This window comes from Anarhichas minor, unplaced genomic scaffold (assembly GCF_050575085.1).
Source record: "Anarhichas minor isolate MPS153535 unplaced genomic scaffold, ASM5057508v1 ptg000043l, whole genome shotgun sequence".
Taxonomy (NCBI): Eukaryota; Metazoa; Chordata; class Actinopteri; order Perciformes; family Anarhichadidae; genus Anarhichas; species Anarhichas minor.
Window position 1 is genome coordinate 6,872,249 of NW_027466489.1, and position 24,317 is coordinate 6,896,565.

General features: G+C 42.6%; 2 protein-coding genes across 3 annotated transcripts in view; one reads left to right on the forward strand and one right to left on the reverse strand.

The window, feature by feature from the left end:
- kif5ab (kinesin family member 5A, b) overlaps positions 1-9,714 on the reverse strand; it is a 54,602-nt gene extending 44,888 nt beyond the window's left edge. The window contains exon 1 of the mRNA XM_076110629.1: positions 9,586-9,714. Coding sequence (XP_075966744.1) covers positions 9,586-9,714 — 129 coding nt within the window. The remainder of the gene's footprint in view (positions 1-9,585) is intronic.
- Positions 9,715-11,652: 1,938 nt separating this feature from the next.
- Positions 11,653-24,102, forward strand: dctn2 (dynactin 2 (p50)). 2 transcript variants are annotated; one of them, XM_076110540.1, is made up of 14 exons: positions 11,658-11,868; positions 12,187-12,255; positions 15,286-15,382; positions 16,172-16,233; positions 16,409-16,507; positions 17,710-17,870; positions 18,437-18,590; positions 18,851-18,916; positions 19,120-19,158; positions 19,361-19,438; positions 20,161-20,232; positions 21,034-21,136; positions 22,196-22,287; positions 23,130-24,102. In XM_076110540.1, exons 1-14 carry the CDS (start codon positions 11,833-11,835, stop codon positions 23,214-23,216), a joined length of 1,215 nt encoding a protein of 404 aa, XP_075966655.1. In that variant the 5' UTR covers positions 11,658-11,832; the 3' UTR covers positions 23,217-24,102. The 2 variants fall into 2 exon arrangements, with proteins under 2 accessions (XP_075966656.1, XP_075966655.1); XM_076110541.1 differs by lacking the exons at positions 22,196-22,287; positions 23,130-24,102 and adding an exon at positions 20,492-20,651 and having other exon boundaries at positions 11,653-11,868.
- The last annotated feature ends 215 nt before the right edge of the window (positions 24,103-24,317 follow it).

Here is a 24,317-nt window from a genome sequence, read left to right on the forward strand (position 1 = left end):
TCTTTTCTCTTGTATACAGTCCATTTTGATCATGGATCCCTGCTTTAATCCTTAGATAATGAGTCATTTGTTCCATGGAGTATATTTCCTCTTCAATGTCCAGCCACTGTCCTGGTCTTGGAGGGTCACATTTCAACCAGCTCCTCGTGATGGCCTTTTTACATGCGAGTGTCAGGATTTTGAAGAGATAGATGTCCTTCTTTTCAATGATGTCGTCGGGTATCAATCCCAGGTAGTTCCTGATTTAAATCCAAATTTTCAATGCTTGACCTTTGACAAAGCAGTAGTAAAAACAACCTCACCTCAGGGCCCATTAAATAGCTCTCCATTAAGTCCTTAAATCCGCAATAACTTGATTGGCCACTTAAGTTGTGAACACTAACATATCATCACCTCCAAGTTGATATTGCAAACTTGTTAGTTTCTTACAGCAATTACGGAGCAACATCATCATTCATTGCGAGTCATGTTTCTGTCCACCTGATGAATGCACGTCCAATATTTACTCTCTTTAAGCTCTGTTTTTGGTCTCCACCAACTCCTGAGGGCAATAAGAGTGAAGCCATGTCAAGAAAGAAAGCTCTTAACAGAGCCACCGATTCCTCTCTACCTTTATGTCAACTAGTACATTAACCTGTGAGCCAACTGTATTGAATACATTTAGGTGAGAAGTGATGCTCCACTGAAATGCTAATGCAGGCAACTTATAATACAGACATCTCAAGCTCTGTGCCAAATTTAAATAGAGGGAAATATCTGGCTCTTTAGCTGCTAAATGCTCCACTAACCTACTAGTCGCTAACTGTATGCATCTGCTGTGTGGACAGCGCTTTACAGCTGTCCGCTGCATTTTAAAACAACACCACGAAAGCAGTAAAGTTGCAGCCGGACAGCTGAAACTGACCAATAACCACTAACCAGGAGCCAAATTCAAACAGCTAGGCAGACTGACACAGTTCAGTAACTTAACCATTGACCAAATGATGGGACAAAAGCTTACAGAATCATGAGGCGGGTCAAAAGCAGCAATGCAATACAAACAAATCCAAAGGGACAGGCAGGAAATCCAAAGTCCAAACGACCAGAAAGCGGTTCAAAACAGGCAGGTGTCTGGTAAACTAAAAAGGCTAGAGAGCAAAGGCAACTAAGCAACTTTGATGAATTGGCAAGGAGTGCGTAGAAAAGGGCCGGTTCAATATCTGCAAGGCTGATGAGGAAAGTGGGAACGGGTGAGCAGGTGGGCAGGGAAAGATGACTGATACTGGAGGGAAAGGGGTTATTGGAGGGCAGGAGTAACTGGGTGTGGGAGGGAGGTGACTGGGACAGGAGACCAATTCAGAGGGCATCTGGTGGACAGGTGGAGAATGTCAAAGGGGGGGAGGGGGGCAGAGAGGCAGAATGTGAGACAAATTATTTTAATAAGTGACAGAAAAATGGCATTTACAAATCTATGATAACTGAACAAATTCCATCTGCTGATGAATATCATGTAATAAGAAAAGCATCTACTAAATGGATTCAGAGGTGAGACTATTTTGGCAAAACTGTCTTACTTGGACAAAATTCTTGTACACCACTATATGATATTAGAAAAAAATTGAGAGAGAGTGAAGGAAAGTGCAAGGAGAGCGGAAAACACTCTTCAGGGATGACAAAGATGCCTCATCATCGAGGTGACACTTTGACTGTTTCTGCGCTCGCCTCCAATGTCATGTTTGATTTGGCCTGCAGCCTTCCCACACCTTCCAGTTATTTACATTATAGCAATTGTACAGAAAATAGAACTGAACCTTGAGATAGAGATGAGTAGTTTAACATGAATTGTGATCAGCGACCTCAGCAAAGAGTTTCGATCACAACCTGAGCTATTAGCTGGGCTCTCAAAGGGAATATTTGATGTCAAAGGAAATGTCTGAGGTCTTGTGGACTCATTTCAGCCAGCAACCCACCTGCATTCAGCTCAACCTGCGTATAAGCAAATCCAGTCAAAATGAATTCACACAAGGTACAAGATTACTCCCGACAGCAGCTTCGTCTCTGTCTGCGCCACTTCGGCACCACGCAGAAAAGGCCAAACACATTTAGCATTTAATACAGAGGAAATCTTTCTTTTTTTCAGGCAGCAAAGCATCGTGTCTAAATTCAAATAAAGCACTGAATGTTTAAAACAATCTCATCAACACTCACTAACCCTGCTAGAATAGACACTGCATTCATTTATCCTGAAAGTATAATTTACCTGAATGTGGCCTATTGTGCCATTTGTGAGAAGGAATAACAAAAACTTCATGAATGCCCCTCTCTTCTTGAGAGTGAAGCCAAGTTAAGGAAGAAAGCTCTCAAGAAGCCGTTGATTCCTCTACACCAGTAATTCATATACCCATGAGACAACTGCATTTAGGCGAGAAGTGATGCTCCAATGAAATGATAATGCAGGCAACTTATAATGCAGACATCTGTACGCTCTGTGCCAAATTGAAATAGAGGTTTTGTGTTGTCCTGGTCCACAGTTCTAATTGAATCTGGATCCAGACCCTCGACACTGAGACTGATTCTCAGAAGCAGCCAGAAAAAGACACATGCAGTAATCCACCAACTATGCCATTGAGCTGCTTTGCACCATTACTATGAGCCCTGTTAATGACTACATGCGGCAGAGAATGAATTATAAATTAGGGTAGGATGAAAGTCGTGAAGATGTGGCAACATAAGCACACAATTCTATCTTTTTGCGTACGCTGGCGGCAATTATTAAAGCGAGTGAAGCTAGGGGAACAGCTGAATGGAAAATGAAGCAATCCAAGAAATAGTCGTGAGCAATGACTTAAATTTGCTGTAAAAATCAACACGGTTAACAGGATTCCGTTCAGCTACAACTAACGACCGACCTGTGCAGCGAGGTAATTTGGATAATAAAAGGCCTCTAGAAAAAAAAGGTGAATGGTATTAAGAGTTTGCATGAAATGGCGTTAATTAGAAACTCTGGGAGATAGAAGAGGTGGAGTAAAAAAGCAAAGAAAATCAGTATGTGTACTATGTACGCCACAAAGAAAACTGGTTTACTGTGTGCTGGAGAGGTGTTTTTAAATGTCTGGGCTGGGACCAATCCAGAGCCATGCACAAAATAAAATCTTTGCCAGGATTTTCCAAGTCTCTGTTTTGTATTGTTGTGTAAAAATCACAAGTGAGATTAACCTTGATTAAAAGCAATAAAGGAATGTTCTTTAAAAGGCATTGCTCCCCTGAGAAAGGAGGGAAACAGTGACCCAGGGTAGATGTCAATGTTCTACAGTGTCAGATCGATGAACTGAACTGTGATTAATCGAAGGACACAGAAGTCCTGGGCATGCAAAGTGCAGGGATGCTCCTCTCGACGCCTTGGGATTTCCTCCCTGATCTACTGCCAGGCTAATACAGCACCAACTTGCCCATAGAGTCTCGGCATGTGCACACACGTGTGCGAGCACGTGTGCAGCCGGTTACGCTGTACTGCCCACAGACGCCGAGGGCAGACATGGAGACCAGGCATGCATCCTGGGCAGGGCCGTGGTTAATGAGGACAGGATGCACCATTAACGCTCTCCGGAGTAACAAGCCTGCTAGTCACAGCCCACTTCTGTCATAAAGGGAGAGAGATGGGCAGGAAACGTGTTGACGAACTGGCACAAGCTTACCTAACCCTGGCATGTGTGCACGCTGAGTAAAAATAAAGATGAGCTGAAGGAACTGGCAGCTAATATGCCGTTGAGTGTGCCCGCTGACTGAATTGGAGTCAGTATCATGTTAACATTAGGTTAGAGATGAGAGGAAGGGCTGGCAGCGCTGGTTGGTTTGGGTTGTGACTAGATAGATACGGTAGCCATAAAGTGATTAATACTGATTTTTCTCTTGAAATACAGCAAAATGAATCTCAGCGAGTATAAGTTTCTCATTTTGGGGATTCTCACATATCTGGGCTGACTGGAATGAAATACCACTCACCACAGTCACAAAGATCCTTTAAAATTACCCTGACTCCTGACTGACAGGCACTTCCCCCTTGACACCATTAAAACCCGCCATAGACAACTCTGCCGAACTTAATGAGATGACAGACGATGCTGAGCTTCTCCTCTCGCATCTTCCTAAAACTGCTGCTGAGTCGTGAGGAAAATGAGCCACAGAATCATTACACCATGAAACACAGCTAGACAGAGAGAAATACAGTGACGTGTGTATTTAGGAAGAGAAAGAGAGAGAGAGAGAGAGAGAGAGAGAGAGAGAGAGAGAGAGAAAGAGGGAGGTCTGATCCCAAGTGGTAGCTGTTGTGTTGACGGCATTCAAAGGGAGAAATGAGTGCAGATCTTGACCCTACACAGCAATCCCATTACACGGCCTAATTGGATAGGGTGTGTGCACTGCATTGATAGAATTAGAGCACTGAAGCGTGCAGGGTGGGGATGAGGGAGCCCTTTGGACCTCAATTTGTGACTGTTTGGTCTGCAGACAGTTAAAGCCATTGCAAAGAAATATCCTCGAGGAGAACACGGCTCGAGTGGCTCTATAAATAACAAAAGGTACGAGGCAGGTAGATGACTTTACCCTGCGTCCGCCATGCACTGTCAACAGTTTGTTTCAACAGCAGCTGCTTTCCCCTCTTGGCGCCTAATCAAGAAACGGAGAGGAGAAGAAAAGAGAAGAAAATCAGCCCTCAGCCGAGCACGACGGGGAAAGAGCACGCAGCTCCATCAGAATTCAGACACACGTCTTAGATTGGCCGCTCATAATTAATCGGTTAATTTCTATACATATTACATGCCTATTTTCCGCAACAGTAGCACACGTGATTCTAATTCATTGTTATAGATCTCAGAAAAAAAGCTTTCAGGGGAAATAAGTGCTTTCTTGTGAGGAAGTAGCAAAGCCTGGATAACAATGGTGAGCTTCAGTGCAGAATAAACTCGTGTGAACCTTTTGACAAGACTTAAAAATGTAAGCAAGGTGTGTTTTTTTGCAGCAGTTAACAAAGCAGCCTTTAGCACCCTAGAGTTTATGTGGTGGACTTGTAAGCAAGCAAGGGAACAGCGATACCAGGGAGAGGTAATCCATAGAATTATAAATGGTTGTGCAGAAAATAGAGAATCAATAGTTCTTTAATGTGCACATTCGCAAAGTTCACCCTCCTCGATATCCATCATGGTCAACAAAAACAAAAGATCAAACGGCTCCGTAAGACAATGACAAGGAGGTCAGAGTAGAGAGGTAAGGGACCGAGTGTTTTGAATTACAGCTACACCTCAGCATACACACACGCAGAGGCACGTGCTCACGCCCCAAGGTTGAGTCTGACAGGATGATGGCTGACAGTTTTGGAAACAAACGCGACGAGGAAGGAGGCTTTTCTTGTTGTTGTTGCATTTTGGTGCAAAACTTAAACAGTCTGGCCCTCCTCCAGGATGCAGGCTCATTAAATTTGTACCTCTAATATTGGAAAGTAATGGTCTACGACTAAAGGGACTCCTTGCTTCAGAGACACAATGACCTATAGCTGAAGAGGCACTGCAGAGAAAAATCCACTGTTGAGCATTTCCTCTTGCTCGTTTAAAACAGTTCGACACGGAGAGGGATCTAATTATCTGTGTTTGCAAGTTATGTCATGCTACTACCCCCTTAAGCTGAACTCAGACCAAGCATGCGGCTAAGAATATTCACAAAGGTTTACAACAACAGCAGCCAAATTAACCACAGAATTATTTCATTTTGGACAAAAGGAATGGAAATGATGCTGTTTCGCCTCTTCAGCAGTGAGGCTTAAACAAACAATCACAGAGGGAATGGCATGTTATTTCATATAGACTCCTAACTCATATCTTATCATTATACGCTGCCGCTGGTATGACGCATACATGCATACAATGAATCTTTAAGAAGCCTATAGCATGTGTGCAGCTCGTATGGCTCTAGCATTAGATATCTATACGTCACTGCTTCGGAGCAAGAGAGAAGAAATTCCATATCTTGCTCCCTCGGAGGCGACCGTGATTATTTATTATTCATAGAACTGAATCCAAAGCGTGATTCATCGTGGTTGTCGTTTTCGCCTGCCACAAGATTAGGAGGGACAATCTGGCCCCTGTGACGCCGCATTGTTCCAGACAGTGAAGCAGCAGAGACAGCTGTGTCACTCCACTGTGGAGCAAACACAACGGCCGAGCTTTTGGACGGTAAAGGCTGAGTATGGTCATTACTGTCACACAGCCAGCGTGGCTCCACAGGTGGCATGTGAGATGAAAAAATAAATGATTTTCACATTAATTGTTGTGTGTGACATATTGCTATTGTCATTAAAATGACTATTGGGAAAAAATGGTGTTGCAATGTCTGAAAGGGCTTCAAGGAACTCTTCAGGAAGCTGAATGTCTAACTTAGGGATGCGAGTTTACCTGTTTCACATGTCTTCTATCAATGTTATGTGTTTCTTTGAAGATCCAACATTCGCTGCATTACTGGTTTCAGGCCTGAACGAGTGATTCTGCTCATTTGTGTTTGTGCTTGTTGCGCTGATGCTCCGCACCTCAGAGAATAGGTACTGACTCCTCACTGCTGATGCCAAGTGAATGCAGAATAGTACATCCTGTGTTGTGTCAGTGAAGTCACAAAAAAGCTTGAACGTCTGAGTGCAGTCCAGACGAACCGAGTTGAGTTCTTAGTACTCTAAAGCTACACAAATGAAATTTCTATATTAGTCAGTTGACTGTATAGTATAACAGGGGTTGCTCATCGACAACTGGCACAAGACTCTCAAGTTCCCCTCAGATCTATTGCACGTTTCAGCATCTTTCAGCTCAATATTTAAAGTCTGCACCTTTGCTGTTTTGATTCCATCTCACCGCTCTAATCATAACTGGCATAAACTCACTGTACCTACCCAGCAGAAAACAGCAGACAAAACAAAGGTGGTGTGTAGCTGGTGAACAAATTGCACCGTTTAGCAGCTAAAGAGCCAGAAATTTCACTCGGGAGTTATATAAAGCGAGGTTGTGTAATTTTTCGAATTGAAAAAAAAACAACAACAATCTTCCTCTTACAAATGTAAAGCTGAATTCACAAGCTATAAAATGCATCCCTAGTCAATTGTTATACTCTTGCTGCTGCACGCCTACTTCGTCTTGTATGACCGGCTTATGGAGGCTTATGTCAGATAACTAAAGATAGATATTGCTGTGTGAGTAATATGTCTTTGCTATCTTTACGACTTCGCTATACTTGTATGATTAAGCCTGTCACAAATAAACTATTCAGTGTGTCAATATTATAGTTACGTAACCTTGCTTGAAGTAATCCCCGTTAGAGCAGAGGATGCAAAGCTAATGTTGAAGTTGATGTGTCGAGTTCAAGTCTGAGTTTAAGTTGTCAAAATTAAACATCCAAGTTGTTTCAGTAGTCTTTGACTCTGCAATGAAACCACTGCACATCTTACCAGTCATACTTCACCCGTCCCCAGTGTTTTGAGGCCCCCGGAGACGTTCCTTCATCGATTCAGAGCACACCAACACGCCATCTTCCCAGATCTTTAATCTTTCCAAGTCTCCTCCTGCCTGCCAACCCAGGTGCCGCCGAGCCATCACTCAAGAGCTGAAATCATGGCCTCTGTCAGTTAACAACTTCTGGAAGGAGCCTTCCTCGAGCAGACAAATGTGGGGCCATCAGTGCTGCCCAGATGCGAATTGTTTTTTATCAACCGTCAGAATGCGAGCGCTTAGTTGTCAGTACGGGATCCCTGCAGCGTGCCTGCTCGCCTGCCAGCCTGATATTCTAAATCCTCATCCAACCTGACGGCCGTAGCATTTCAACTCTCAGGAGACATGTTTTTTTTACAACTTCCTCCAAGTGTGTTCCAGAGCTACAAGAGAGATGCTGCAGAAGGAAACCACACAGTCTGATCGCAGTTACACAACTACAAACCCTTCGCATTATACCCCCCAAGCAATTACATTCAGAAAGATGAAAACTGTGTGCATGCATCTGAGCAGAAGGAAATTGATGGACGGTTCGTACATGAGGTTACTGAAAATATAAGAAGAGAAGTGCACGCTTTTGTTTCCAGACATTATCAGTTTTGAAGGCTGCCATACTGAAGTCTTGGAAGGCAACAACAGCCGTGCAGTGTGCATGTTTTCTTGGCATAACGACAGATCACAGTTCCCTTAATTGGGTAACATGATTTATATCCCTGCACACTGTTTTCAGCTGTCATCATCTGCAGACTACTTTGAAGTACACACTAAAACACTGCAGCCTGAATGAGACAGAAGCGCTGACAATGATCCAAGATACTCTTTAGAATGTAAAACTGAGATAGTTTTAAATAACCTCATAACATACAAGAAAGAACATCTGTATGAATTTGTCATTCTTCTGCTGCCTTTAAACACACACAGAATACATTTAAATACAGCTCCCAAGATGGAAGCGGGAATGACTGATTTCAAGCCGTTGTATTGCCAGCATGCCACTCCCAAATACCATCAAAATGATGTGGTAATGTGAGTATTCAGTCATTCAATCTGCTTGAGGCAGATATCCTGCTGGGATATCTGCCTCAACGATGCTGTCTTGCTTTTCAATATGTGTGCGTGCATGTGACAACATTTGTAAACTGATATGGATTTTCTGCTGTCTTCATTATCACTTGAACATAACTGTCAGGCCATATATGTGTGTGTGTGTGTGTGTGTGTGTGTGTGTGTGTGTGTGTGTGTGTGTGTGTGTGTTAGCGTCGGCCCTGATGGGCTTTACATCTAAACACTGTGAACATTTACATTTAGAGCACTCTTAATCCCCCGCTGTTAACCTCAGCCTCAGGTACGCATCCATCATTTTCAAGTGTTGCTCTCTGCTCCAAAGGAGTGACAGTAATTATCAGCAGCTATTCAAACCTCTTGACTGGACAGAACCCCCCCCCCCCCCCCCCCAGAGCCTAACTATGACTCTCATTAGATTTGCAGCACCTGATACCTGAACAGCTCCTTAGAGCTCCTTAGAGCCTGAACAGCTCCTTAGAGCCTATAAGATACGCCAACAACAATCAACCGATCCTACGTGATCTTCTGACACAGGAAACACACCAAAAATCCAGCAGATCAATACCACAGAAGAAGCAAATAATGAGCCGGTGTGGGAACACAGAGGTGGGGCCAAGATGCATTTTCAGAAAATAATGAGTTTTTAAGATCTTCACAACGCTGGTAACGCTCAGGTTTGTGGAGTTTATTGATCTTGGGCTTTATTTCAACAAGAAATGGGATGATTTTGGCAGATCATCTGAGGTAATGACATGAGAGGCTATTCATCAATTTGATCCAGCCTTATTTTCTGCAAGGCTTAGTACACCTTGTTGCTCTTTGATGGCAGCAACACACATCTGAATGATGCATGATGCTGATCAGACTATCGATAGGGGCTATACTTAGTTTGATCCCTGTCAGAAGCCTTTAAGTCTCCAGTGTTGTCTGGTCAATATCTGATGTGTGAGATGAGAAGTGTAGCGTCGGTGTGCGCAGACTGCATGGGGTGACAAAGAGGAAGGAGATCGAGATAACTTACCCCGAGGATGACAGTATCTTCTCCTTGAAATATTGGGATGAACTTATCTCTGCGGATAATTTCCGACTTGTTCAGAGGACGAAATCGACACAAAACCTTGATATTGCATTCTGCGTTAGCATCTGCCATCGTGGGGGGTGGGGGGTAAGGGAGGGGGGGGGGGGGGGGGGGAATAGTAGACGCGCTTCCAAAAGATAACGAGGAATTTAAATTAAAGACAAAATATTCCTTGTGCAGCCTTTTCCCGTAAACCACCTGGACGCGAGCTGAAACCACCGGCTATACCCACATGCAAAGCGAGACCGGCAACATTTGGAAGAATGAACTACGAGTTTTTTTTTTGGGGGGGGGGAGACTAAAGCTGGATTCTTTAAAGAAAACGTAAAGAAAGAACCCGTTTGAGAGAGTTTCTTGTTTCAAACGTCCTCGTCCCAACTCTGGTCCAGTTGAGCGGTGGAGAACAGATGGAGAGTTGTGAATGGTGAGTGTAATCCAAGCTGGTCCGGTCGGCAGTGTCTGCACGGACGCATCACTGTCATCCCACTGACTCTCACTGGGGGCGGGGCGTGGTGAAGGAGCGACTCCAAAAAAATCCTCCCTCATCAGGACCGCTGAGCAGAAGAGCAGGGACAGGAGCTCCACACTGCTTCTTATTCCCGCCACCACAACTACACATGGCCCCGAGAGAAAAGTTCACTTTTAACCATTAAACACTTTAGTTTGAACCAGACTGGTCGCCATGCTGGACAAACTGGGTAGTCACGTGAAAACCGATAGGCTCCGTCATAGGCCGAATCCGTTGATGTGTCACTGCACTCGCATTCAGTTGCAACACTCGAGAGAGACTTGATTAAAAGACAATTAAAAAGATATGTGGGTTCTGCCAGTGGCTCTTCTTGGGGTAAAATGTATAGACAAGAAACACAGTAAGAGAGAATAAAGCTGTAGCACTTACAATAGGTTTACATTTAAAATTGATGTATTTGCATTTGAATCAGAATTATGAAATAATTGCCAGAAAAATACCCCAAGAAATAGACCACAATATCCAAAGACAATGACAAAGCCATAGTCTGCGTCTTGAGATGTATTATTGGGCCTCAAATTACGCTTTGTCATCTATACCAATCATGTGATTGGTTGACACTAATGATTCATTGTATGTATGTTGAATTCAATGAATAATAATGTGTTGTAGGTTATGTAACATACTGTGTGCAATATATAGTAAGCGATAATATGAAAAACAAACGTGCATTACATGAACACACTCTTATACAGTATTATGTAATTATAAGAAGTTTCTTTGTATAGACCTATGATAGGAATAATCAATCCCTGCACTGTTTGGTATGTAAGAAATGTGACATAGGGAACAGAATAACATTTTAAGACTTTTTAAGTAAGTGATTTTTTATTTTTATTTGACAGTGTTTTCAGGATTTGGTTTGGAAATAGTTGCTTCTCCTCCAACATGGCCTACAAAACGCCCACAATGTGTGCAGTGATAAAAATAAAAAATCTGGTAAAACATTGAAAAACGTTGCAGAATACATGATTAGTTAATTTAAATAAGACACATACAGCAGTACCGTATCATACTGTATATGGCTATTTACTGCATTATCTGGAATAGCCTAGTTAACAACACGTTAGATAAGCAGCATCATTCTTTCCGACAGAGTGAATCATCCTCTTAGTCGACTGTCTTTGGCCCGTTGATTGAGTTGTCTGGTCGTACCTTTAGCGCCACCGTGTGACGACTCTTCTGCAATTCAACCAAACAATTTTAGAAAAAAAGACAGAATAATTTTGTTGTTGAAGCGAATGAGTTGTTAAGTATTGTGTGAGTGCGACAGCAAATATGAAAAAAACGATGCTAAACAACAGAAAAGGGACCTTGCATTATATTCGTCAAACTGGGCGCATGCGTAAAGACGCTCCACTTCCTCAGGAGCGCTTGATTTGTTGGTTTTGGTACGCCGTTGGACTCTTCCCCGTCCATGTAGCTAACACATCACCGCCCGCCCGCCTGCTCCTCCATGAAACCCAACGTACACGCTGTCAAATCAAGCTAGCGTAGTGACCACATCAGCCTGGAAGCCTCCGCCGGCTGAGAGACTGCTGGCTCATCTACCGTTAACTTGTGATACAATTTGATTTGTTTAATCGATAATTTACACGTTTAAAGAGCTGCTAATATATTCTATCGTGGTTTATTGGTCTCGTCGTTGCTCCTCGCTGAAAATGGCTGATCCCAAATACGCAAACTTGCCCGGAATTGTAAGTGGCTAATGTTATCAGACAGGTTAGCTAGAATGCTACAAGGCAATGCTAGCACCAAGATGTGACAGCTAGCAGCTAAACTATCATGTTTACTATGTCGTCTGCTTATTGTTTGCAACTACCAAACAACTAGCGTTAAAACTGGTAGATTCTTCGTGGCAAACATTTCTGTTAATATTGTGTCTTGTGATACAAGCTACCAAGTAGCAACGGCTAGCTACGTGTTGTTGAATGGGCCGGGGCGTTGGCCAGACTAATGCCAATAAACGGGATATCTGATAGTTTGATGTGTTGTTTACCTGGTTGTTTTATTAGGCCTTTAACGAGCCGGATGTGTACGAGACCGGTGACCTCCCAGAAGATGACCAGGCTCAGTTTGAGTCGGTAAGTGGACGTTTTGTATTGACTGGATGTGTCCGTTTGCAGGCTGTTTGTTTCGCTGCTCATTTGTTACCTAACTAACGTTGACAAACGAGGGTTTACACTTTGTTATAACGGAGAATGCATTTATTTACGGCGGTGTACGTGCGCGTTACCCCTGCCATGATTAAACGCCTAACTACACAATAACTTAGATTACTGTTACTACCTTCACTGCAAAGCACTGATTGTCCCTCAGCAGTACTGTAAAGTAAACTGTGTCACTGCATTTGTGCTGTCCGTACCAACTAAGGTAAATTAGAAAAAAAGATGTCATCTATGACCCCTTCATAAATACTTGTATTATAATTTTGTGATCCATAAAACAATACGTGTACATTTTGTACACATTTTGTTTATATTTCACACAAAGTGTCAAGACGTCCTTTTCAGGTTACTGTTTAACTTAATCATCCATATATTATAAGCTACATATTGGTACATCTCCTGATTTATACATAGAGAGAAGGGACAGGTAGAGAATAGATCATTAAAGTCCCACGCAAGCACCATTATCTTTTAAAATGTCAGGCAACAAAATCTACTGTGGATGTTTATAACGATGTCATGAAGATGCCCACCAACTGTAACACTAAGCAGAGTTAGTGGTTTCAAACGTGTATTGCTGTGCTGGACGGTTTACTGACCAGCTGAGTGAATCCTAATTGGCATTTTCCCTTCCATGTGTCCACATTCGTTCTTCCCTTACCCTTGCCCTTGTTTTGACTCTGCCCCAACCCTCCTGGGACCTTAGTTTGTACAAGTAAGACTGGATCCATTTTACTCTTAGTGAGCCCAATGCCATGCTTTTTATGCATGTATTTTTTAATCTCATATCCACTTTTCCTACCTCTAACTGATTTGGATGAAATGGATCGATGGAGTGACCCTCTTTGTGCCCTGTAATTCATCAATTTCTGATTGTTTTGAAGTGCAAGAAATTGATTATTTTCCTCCTATTTGTGTTGCTCAGGTAGAACTCTTTTAACTGATTTTGATTGGTCTTCGGCACTGCAACACGTACATTAGAGAAGTGTTCATTTGTTTTAGATATTTCCTTTTTTAAACCTATCATCATGTTCTAACAGTTGCTTCCTGCCTAACAACACTATTTTGACTAACTGGATGTTTCAAAGGCCCCTATAGGCTGCAATAACTCCTTGAAGGTGCATTGGTACATTGCTTAATAACATGGCTATAAATTACTGTAAGTTTTCAAATTTGAGACATGTCAGACTGTTGGCCAAATCCCTGGTGTATCCTAGCATAATTGATAAATGCAATCAGAAACATGCATTAACTTAACTTATTAAACTTTGGCCATGGTGCCGTCACTTCAATGTTTTCTTCTTTGCCAGAGTTCCACAAACAGTATGTTTGGTTTATGCCTATTACTTTCATCAAGTGTGTTGTGTTGACCAGTGTATTCTACATCGTTTCATATTAGTGTCCACTGACCTTATTTTGTAACACTGACCTCATGAATTTGGGCCCAAATTTCTGATCCTGCCAGACCTTTGACGCAGACTTCCTTGGTCACCAATGCCCTAAATCTGCCATGGATGGATATTTCTCGCAGCGCTATCTCAGACCTCCATCTCGGATTGATAACCAATGATATCATTCTGTTTGTCTGGGACAGACCAAAATCACTCTGTGTATAGGGGCCTTACCTCTGATATACTTCATTAACAGCATTGGTTAGGCCTTTTAAGTTTCTTGACCCGTCATTCTGCCTCATGGATTGTTTTTTAAAACACCATCCATAGCATAATGTTTTGAGACCTACAATGCCCTCCATGAGAGCATATGCTGGCATTGCATTATAAAGTGCAGTATGGTATCAAAGGAGAACGTAACTTGTTGGTGTTTTCGAACCATCTTACCCTGAAATCGGGGAAGAGAGAAAGAACTGGAGACATGATGAGCGGTCTGAACCGTGTGTCTCCAGGGTTTTTAGCAGCAACTCTCAGAACACTGCTTTCTTTCTTATCTTTCCCCGACCCTGGCCAACTGTTCCTGTTGTGTGCATGGCATGTGATAACCACATTAATCTGTGTTGTCTCTCTCTCTCTCTCTCTCTCTCTCTCTCTCTCTCCCCCCCCCCCAACTTTTTTTTCTCTCCCTCTGCTCTTCCGTTACTTTCTCTAACTCTCTTTGGAAACCCAAGGAGCTGGTAAGAGCCTGACTAACTCTCCTCCTCACCCTTCCTCCTCCTCCCTTCATCTGCTTAACTGTCTCGTGTTTTGTGTGTTTTGTGGTGTTGCTTTCTGTATGTGAGCCCGGACTCATGTCATCTATCTGTCTGTGTCATTGGTGTTTTAATCCTACCGTAGCCTCTAGTTCATCATAATTGATCACGTGGAAGTTCTGATCAAATGATGCACGTTTGTTTTTGTTTTTTTGTCCTTCCCAGAATCACTAATCAAACTGTCGTTTAGAAAAGAAAGCGTTAGTGGCTTCCAACTCTTCATCCACGTAACATTGATTTTTTACCACAGTAGACTTATACGACATGGATAACCCATTTTATTAAAGAATGAAACCTTTTTAAAGAAGGTCTTAAGAGTCTGCAGTCAGGCCAAGGATGAACTATGGCTGTGACACACATAATGCCGTTTCATCTCTTGCCTGCTGCTCCTCTACATTATGTTGTAGTAATCTGGCTCTGGACTGCCCCAAATTTTGGCTGTAAAGCTGTTGCAGATTTCCATGATTCATTGCTACAGTGGCTTTTATTTTCTGTGGGTGTGTAACCTTTGTAAGTCATAATACACTCGTCGACTTAACCTCATAATTCATTTTCTTTTAAATCATATTTCGGGGCAATGATCAAACATATAACATATTTCAAGTCTACCATGGGCTTCTGGCTCACTGGCTCAATAAGCCAAGGCTCATTTTTAAGTCTTTTGTTGTATGTATAGTACAACATACCCTTTTTAAGATTTTGTTAATGTTCATCTGACTTTATTTCCTTTATTTCAATAACAGGAGGAGCTCTGCAGTGACAGCGTGGAGAGGATTGTGGTCAACCCCAACGCAGCCTTTGACAAGTTCAAAGACAAGCATGTCAACACCAAGGGGCTCGGTCAGTTCACAGGATTATTAATCACTCGTCACTATTAACTTAAGTCACTGTATGAGGTGAAACAGAAAGGTAACATCACCTTTAGTAAATATATACGTTACAAATATGATAACTATGTTCATTTATACAGAGGTGTTTCTGTTATTTAACCTGTCCTCATTGGTATTAATGGGGTGGACAAAATAATAGAAACACCTCTCTGTTGAATGCAATACAGTTCATTAGCTCTACAAACTGCAGTCTCCAAAATGACCGTACATATAAATCAACACCATCTCTTCTTAGAAATTACAAATGATTACAATCTTCCCGAAGTTAAGCTTTATTGCAAGACTGTTGTATTACACGGCATCAGTTTTACTTAAGTGTACATAATGAACTGGTAACTGGTTTTTTTTTTTCTGTTATTGTATCTGGTGTCCTCAGTACATTCTGTGACCAGTAATAACCATAAATACTAAGTATACAAACTTTTTTTTTTTTTTTTTTTTTCTTTTTTTTTTTTTTAAGAATAGCTTTTACAAAATACAAAATGTACTCTTACTGGACAGAGAAATATAAATGACCAATAATACAAGATATACAACCTTTAATAACAACTTTGCCAAATACAAGACTGGCAGACGTAGTTGACGGGTGCTGTTGCTTCACAATGTAAACGGATCCATTCTTTTGTCGATTTTAATCCCCAAATCTTCATGCTGGGCTTGGTACTGACAACCAGTCTGCTTCCTCTGTCCGTTGTATTTCTGTTTGATTTCTAACGAGCCGTTTGTCTCCTTTTCACAGACTTCTCAGACAGAATCAGTAGAAGCCAGAGAGTGGGCTACGAGTCAGGAGAGTTTGAGATCGTGAGTACCTTCGAGTCAGCACCAATGAATCGCTTCACTTTTTATTCCATTTCAGGGTAACAACACCATGAGGATTTTTCTATTGGCACTTCATAAAGTCAAGAGCGTGCTCTCTCTGTATTAGACTCACTTTGCTGTTGTGTAGTGTTCACTATGCCCTCTCATCTCTGCTCAGCTCGGAGAGGGCTGTGGAGTGAAGGAGACGCCCCAGCAGAAGTACCAGCGCTTGGTGAACGAGATCCAGGAACTCACTCAGGAGGTGGACGCCATCCAGGTGAACTGCCAGCGAGACGCACACATGAGCTCGAGCACGCCTCCCTCTTGCCCACAGGACTGGGCTCTGATGATCCAGCCTTTATCTAGCTGTCTGCACACACATTCACTAGCCGTTCTACAAAGAGACTTTCCTCCGCTCTGCTCCTTGACCACATCATCATGGGAGGGGCAACCTTTTAGTTGGAACAGTTTCAAAGGTGGAATATTTCTGCCCCGTTCTTACTGTTGCACTAGAGACCTGAGCTTTGTACGGCGTGTGCACCGAAGCCTTAAATTAGCTGAAAATGAATTGATTAAAACACAGTCCAAGGAATTGCTTTTCAGACTTACAAAGACTCCTCAACCCCGAAACTAATTAAACCTTCGGTGTCATTAAATTGGATACTCGCAGAGTAGAGTCTGCTGCTCCATGAGTCCCAGCACCAAATTCAACCTGAGTTGGCAGTTCTTGTGACAGAATCCATGGGTTTTAGCTCATGCAGGTCATGCTGGCAGAACGAGCAGCCTGCTTCTCCGTTTCAGTCTCTAAATTTAAACTTGTGAAAGACCTCCGTGGAGTCATGGCCTCACTCCAAATTAAAAGTGTGGCCATTCATCAGGGTGACTGTATTGAATGGAGAAGTCCTCTGCTGCATTGCATAGGTGAGAACATACTGTAATACTGTAATGTACTTATATAGAGCAGATTTATTGAGAATAATGTGATAGTTTGATGATAGTGTGCTGAATTAGCATGCAGGGATCACACCAGATTATTATTCTCTTAATTGTGTTTTTGAATACGGGTCAAAATCATTTTCCACCTGTTGTAGATATTCAGGAAACATGACTCCAGCCAAGTGAAGCTCAAGCTTTCCAAATAAACTTAAATTTGACATGATTCATTTCAAACAAAACAAGTCGAAACAAAAGTAAACATTAAAAAAATACACCTCTGTATTTAGTTATTTAATTTGTTTACCCTAAAATATACATCCCATGCAGGAAGCTACAGTAGCTAATCCAGTATCTGTAATTCTCTTCTACTGAAATATAATATCGGAACAAATTCAATTTACATGGCGAGTGCAAAGCGTGAATGTTTACATATCCAGTGCGTTTTCCCTTTTTTAAATTTGAATACCTCTGCGTTGGTGCTTGACCTGTCACTGCCGTGTAGAACTCAGTCACTCCATGACGGCGGTGTTCCTCTGCTTCCAGTCTGCCACACAGGAAACCAACGCAGAGGAGCGCCTGACCCCGGTGGTCCTCGCCCAGCACGCCGCCCAGCTCAAGCAGCAGCTGGTCTCTGCCCACCTCGACTCGCTGCTGGGACCTCATGCACACATCAATCTGGCTGACCCAGACGGAGCACTGGCCAGGTGAGCTGGGTGACGAGGCAGTAAAGCAGGGAATGGCTGGAAAGAGGGATAAGAACAATGGTAGCTTGAAGATATAGAGGGAGTGTCAACGATAGATGGTGGGAGGGAGGAGCAGGCGAATTAATTCCAATGAGCGCACTGTAACCCAGATGTAACGAGTAAGAGAGTAACAAGGGCAAGGCAGAGCAGCTGGTATCAATCGCCCACACGAACACCCCCCGCTGAGCTCAGCGTAGCACTACCTGGGGAGCACAAGCACCGATGGACGGATGATTGAGGAAGGCTAATAAAAACTGTAGAAGGAGAGAGATTACCACCAAGGCCATAGAGTGAATGAAAACGTACAGTTGCGACATTTAAGACTACATCTTTGTAGTGAAGATAGAGACTGTGACACAAGAGGGAGAAGGGGAATAAAAAGTGATGAAAAACGGCTCTAAAAAGATCCAAGCTCACCTTGACCTTGCAGTTTACAACAGAGCTTGAAAAGCAACACGTGGAGCTGATAACAATATTGAACATTTAATCCTTTTGTGTCTCCTTCTTTCCTTCCTTCCTTCCCCCAGGCGTCTGCTCACCCAGCTGGAAGTGGCCAAGGGCAACCGTGGCAGCGGTGCGGGAGAGGGCAAGCCGACGGCATCGGCTAAGGGCCCAGATGGAGTGGTGCTCTACGAGCTGCACAGCAGACCGGAGCAGGAGAAATTCAATGAATCTGCCAAGGTAAAGGGAGGTGGAGGGGAAGCAGAGCAAAGTGTCTGGGAGACGAACGCACTCGTGAAATGAGCAAATGTTGATCTGCCAGACGCCTTTTTGTTTTCATTCTCGTGAGAGGAATGTCAGAATATTTAATGGAAAATAAACGGGACAAAAGGCTTCCTGCCTGTGTGCGTGCATGCGTGTGTGACTGTTTGTCTGTGTGTGTGTCTTGTGGGATGCTGTTGTCACTGCCAGCCTTGTGTTGCCTTGTTTGGTCCCTGTAGATGGCGGAACTGGAGAAGCGTCTAGCTGAGCTGGAGATGGCTGTTGGCTCAGGATCAGACAAGCAGGTACACACCGACTCACACACATCCTCTCTAATGCTTCTCTCTCTCTCTCTTTCACTCTCACACCGGTAGCTTTTTCATGCTCCCGTTGCCGTGTAACCATCCGCTCACTGAAGCTGAATAAAATCGCACACTTGATTTATGTAAATGATGGCTTCATTGCTTCTCCTTATATTTCATTGTCCCTCTTTGTGTTTCTGTTGCAGGGACCTCTGAGTTCTGGCGTGCAAGGAGCCAGTTTGATGGTAAGAAGTCAACAACTTTTTTTTTTTGGGAACGCACCGAGTGGAGTCTGTGTATCTGATGTGCAGCCAGAGAACTGGGTCATACTCCAAAGATGAATGACATCAGTTCCTCCCAAGTTTGTTTATTTTTGCTGTGCCAGTAGCGAGAGCAAGAACACTTACGTTCATGCTCGTATATAACTTGTGTGTTTGTTTGAATCAGGCCACCATAGAGCTCCTGCAGGCGAGGGTCAGCGCACTGGACTCAGCTACTCTGGATCAAGTGGAGGCCAGACTGCAGGTAACCAATCAGCACACAGCACGGGGTTAAGGGGGAATTGGATGATTTTTATACAAATGTCAGTTGCAATTTGACTGCATTCTTATTTATACATCACGGTTCCCACGGGAACTTTGTCTTAAAATAAATATGTTGGTTTTCTGTCTTATGGAGAGAGTTCTATAACGAGCTCGATATTCCATCTATTTGCGTTCAGTACGGTCGAGATGGTGGAACAGCTAACCCCGCAAACCCAAAGCTTATTAACAACTTATACACACAGTGTGTCTTGTGCATCTAACAAATGTTAAAGTATAAAATAAGATGCAGATCACAGCCCTTCCTCTGACTCTTGTATGTGTTGATATCTACTGCAGCTTGCCCGCTAAAATTAATCAAAAGTAAAGTTTTGGGGGTTATTGTAAAGTGTTTTTACTTCAGCTATGACCGCACTGTAATTGTTTTTCAATCAGCCTCACGCACTCCAGGAGAGAGAGAGAGAGTGAGCAGTGCTTTTGCTCTGGGGTTGAAATACTGATAAGTACTTGAAAATGTATTCATGTATTTGTAACTTTTGTAAATACGTTGTGTTGCCCGCCTGTCAATCTTCCACAGCATTGCCATGAGTCTAATCTATGCTCGTCTGTTTGTCTGTAATGTATCTGAATGCCTCTAAAACGGTACACAAAAAGAATAAATTACTCTTTTCTTTTTTCTTTTTCTTTTTTTTCTCTCCCATTTAGAGCGTCCTCGGGAAGATGAATGAGATCGCTAAACACAAGGCAGCGATTGAGGACGCCGAGACACAGAACAAGGTCTGTAATCCCTGCACAGCGCACATCCAGCAGCGCCAGCTAAGTGCAGCAATTATCTCGGATGCTTTCACACAAAGTTACGAAGAGTTGAGCTTTTATCAGCGAGTCGTATAAAATAGTAATAATCTTGCTGGTTCAGTCTTAGTGACAAGATATTCAGTTGGAAAACGTTTGCTAGCGCTTGACAAAGCCCGGCAGCCAGACTGAGGAGTAGCAACACATGGTAAATGTGAGTGTCCTGCTGTCTTTTAACAAACAGCTGGCTCAGCCTGGAAGCAGTCGGAGCCAAACCAACGTTTTATCACCAGGGTTATTTCAGGTTTTCATGATGGACTCTGCTGTGAGATCTGCACGACTTCCAGGCAACGATCTCGTGCCTCTTTGGCGTCGACTGTTTTAACGTGCTGTACACATAAAAGGCCAGTAGAGGGCAGGGCATGTTAAGATATTATTATGAGGAATGCCAAAGTCTTGATACATTGGGTTATTTGACAATGCTGTTTGATTATTTGAGACACTGTAGTGTAATTTGATTGTGATATAGTAAACAGTGTGCATGACTTCATTACTCGTAAAAAGAAGAATTTAAAAGCTTTGATCATGTCTGATAACATCGTGGGACCCCCAAAAAAAACAGACTAGTGTCTTCAGCCATAAGAAGTTGAGTTTTAATGAAGGTAATTCTGCTTGTTATAATACAGTACATATTTCATCATGAAACTAAGATTAAATCAAACGTGTTATTGTAGCTGGCGGGGTTTATCTGGGTATTAAATGTGCTTGTGTGTGTTTACCTGCCAGGTGTCGCAGCTTTATGACGTGGTGCAGAAGTGGGATGCCATGTCCACCTCTGTGCCTCAGGTGGTGCAAAGGCTCGTCGCTGTGAAGGAGCTGCATGAACAAGGTAACGCACGGGAACAAGGTGGTCGACCAACGCTTGCTCTGCTGCGCGTCCTCGCATGACTCTCTCAGCCATGAGCCAGTATTATCTGTTTTCACTTCACGCAATAACATTATATGAACGTAGTGCCGTGGAGTAATTGGTACATATTGCAATTATTATAATATTATTGCTCAAGGGGCAGATTTCCCCCCCCAGTAAGGATCCTAACGATGAAAACTTTTATAATTTATGTTCTGCTCTTTAATGTGAGAGGAAGAGAACCTTGAAATGACACCCACGGGAGTTCAAGGAGAGGATGTATGTAGGTTAGTGGGAGGGTGTGTGTAGGATGTAGCTACAGAACATAACAGGGTGGGAACCCGCATCACGTTTCAAGCACGTCTGGGCTGGGAAGTAATATGCGGCCGGAAAGATTTGCATTTGCAATGGGGGACGTCTGGAGTGCGAGACAAAAGAAGAAAACTAAGCGAAAATGGGATTCAAACGGATAATGGAATTAGCCTAAACCATGCCTTTCTATTCTAACAAAGGGCAGAAGAATCACTGAGAGGGAGTCTCCAGATGGTAATAGAATTAGACTAAATCTAGCAATACTGTTAAACCCTAACCCTCGGGGAGAAAGAGATGCATGATATATATCTATCACATTATCATCTTTTTGTTATTTAGCACATGAAAGCAGAACCTTGGCATTAATAGATTATATTGATGATTCATTCGTGGGCGCTGAAAGAGGTCATTTATCAGCCGGAATCACTTTGCAGCAATCTGTCACAGTCTGCAGCCAATAAGGTTTAGCTGCACTCTCTCCTGATCTTTCTTTACCAATGAAGTCAAAGGGAATACAGTTTCATCTTTCAAGTCTTTCATCAGTTTCACATTACATTTGTCTTTACTCTCCTTCACTTTAGCTAAGAGCAAAGACAACATTGCATTTTTAAGCAACTTTTTTTTTAACCACAATTTTGTAAATGAGTGAACTAATACTCCGTCTAACTGCTTCTTTTTTTCCTCTCGCCTCTCCATTTCACTTGATCCGACTTCACCGGCGTCTCGTAGCCATGCAGTTTGGCCAGCTGTTGACCCACCTGGACACCACTCAGCAGATGATCAACAACTCTCTGAAGGACAACAACACTCTGCTAACACAGGTAGGAAGTTCAAGATCCATTGAACAATCGGGAAAACGTAAATCAATTTACTCCGACCAAAGAGACGTTGACGAGGCCCATAGAAATGCTCGCTTGTCTCAATGGTGGGGCCAAAAAGATTTCATACGAATCTCTTTCTGAAGTCAAACGACTAAACTGCATCTTGTGAGTTAAAAACGTGCTCTTACCTCTTAGTCTACAGAAACATCTGGAGTCAGAAAATGTTTCAATTTACTCTTGATAGATCTGCGTTGTGTTCTGAGGTGTGAGGTATCCTTTGGCTTCTAGAAGGTTGTTAAATCTAACAATGACATGCACACATCACAGAAAGGTCTTCTGCAGCCTCACAATGATGGCTTCCAATAACAGTTTCAGTAATTATGTTTTTAACTCCCTGTGAACTTAACCTTACACATGCATGACAGCTGTGTAAATATATTTCATAGGGTGTCAACTAATGATGATTTTATTATTGATTACTTTGTTCAATCATTGAGTCCATAAAATGTTAACGATGTCACTTTCACTGAGAGCCCAATGGGCTGGTTTTGTCAAACTAATAGTACAAAGTCATCAACACATTGACTATTTGTTCCAGCTATAATATTTAAGTAACCAGTCGGGATTTAGTCTTCAAATGTCTTGTTTTGTCCAACCAACTATATTCAATTTATAATAAACAAATTTTCCCATTTGAGAATCTGGAACCGGTGAATGTTTGATCTTCCTGCATATCTAACCAGGTTCTCCCTTCTGTGAGCTCCTTTGATTTACATTATGCTAGTTGTTTGTTTCACCTGTTACCTAACATGCTGTGCCCCCCCCCCCCCCTTCTCCCAAAGGTCCAACTGACAATGAAGGAAAATCTGGTGGCTGTAGAAGAGAACTTTGGGTCACTAGATCAGAGGATGAAGAAGCTCTCCAAGTAAACGGTGGCAGACTTTGGAGCAGTCCAGGAGAAGAGTGTAGAACACGGACTAATGTGAGCTGGCTAGAGGTCACAGAGGAGGGATTTGGGGTTTAACTCTGTCCTTTCTGGCCATCTCTCTCTCTCTCTCTCTCTCTCTCTTACGCTCTTGTTCGCCTTTTTTCACTAAGTGGAATGTTAGAAAGATGGAAAAACAAACAAAAGGAGACTAAATGTTGTTGTCCACCCTCGTTTCCTCTTCCTTTCTCTTGCATCAAATTATTGATATCAACTGAACACACACGTGTCCACTCCATACATGCCACTGATTGCAGTCCCCTGTTAAGCTTATTGAGTTTTAGACTGGATTGTTTTTATTATTAGTATTAAACATAAGAAATTCCTCCATTCCTTTCGAACTTTGTACTGTATACTCTGGTCAAATGAAATAGATCACAGTAACGTTGGGTTGATGGATCGCACATTAAAGATGACTGTGTAAAAAAAAAAAAAAAAAGACAAAATAAAATCCAGCTCTATTGTCTTCTAGTGTTGTAGCGGCAGCACGCTCGTGTCGGGGCCGAGTCACGGAAGGAAAGCTTGTAAATATGCCCGTGTACCTTTTTGTTTCTTCACGATCAGGCGCTTGTAACTATATTATTATGACTGAGACCAGACACCACAGACAAACTTTTAATCTGCTTTGTCATTGCCTACAAGTCAACTGTATTGTACATCTGTGGTCATGGAAACGGATCAATAAAAAAGTGCGATAAGCTTTACACCTTATTTTATAAGATCGCTTAATGGGTGAAATAGGTGCCCACTTCATACTGATTTGGTTGAATGGAAAATAGAAATAAAAAGGTGATTTTACACGTATAAATCACATTAAATCAGTAAACTTATTGGATCAAGTGGAAGTCTTTCTTTTTTTCTGTCTTTGTGGAGCGTGTGGACACGTCTTGCCTGATGCCTGAACACTTCTATCAGATGAATGTCGTAGATGATGCAAGGTTGCATACTGACGTTGAACGAGGCACAAAACAAGTGGCTGGTCGAGGCATCAGCTGTTCCTATTGCAAAATATAGCCATCAGTCATGTAAAGCACATTTTATAGAG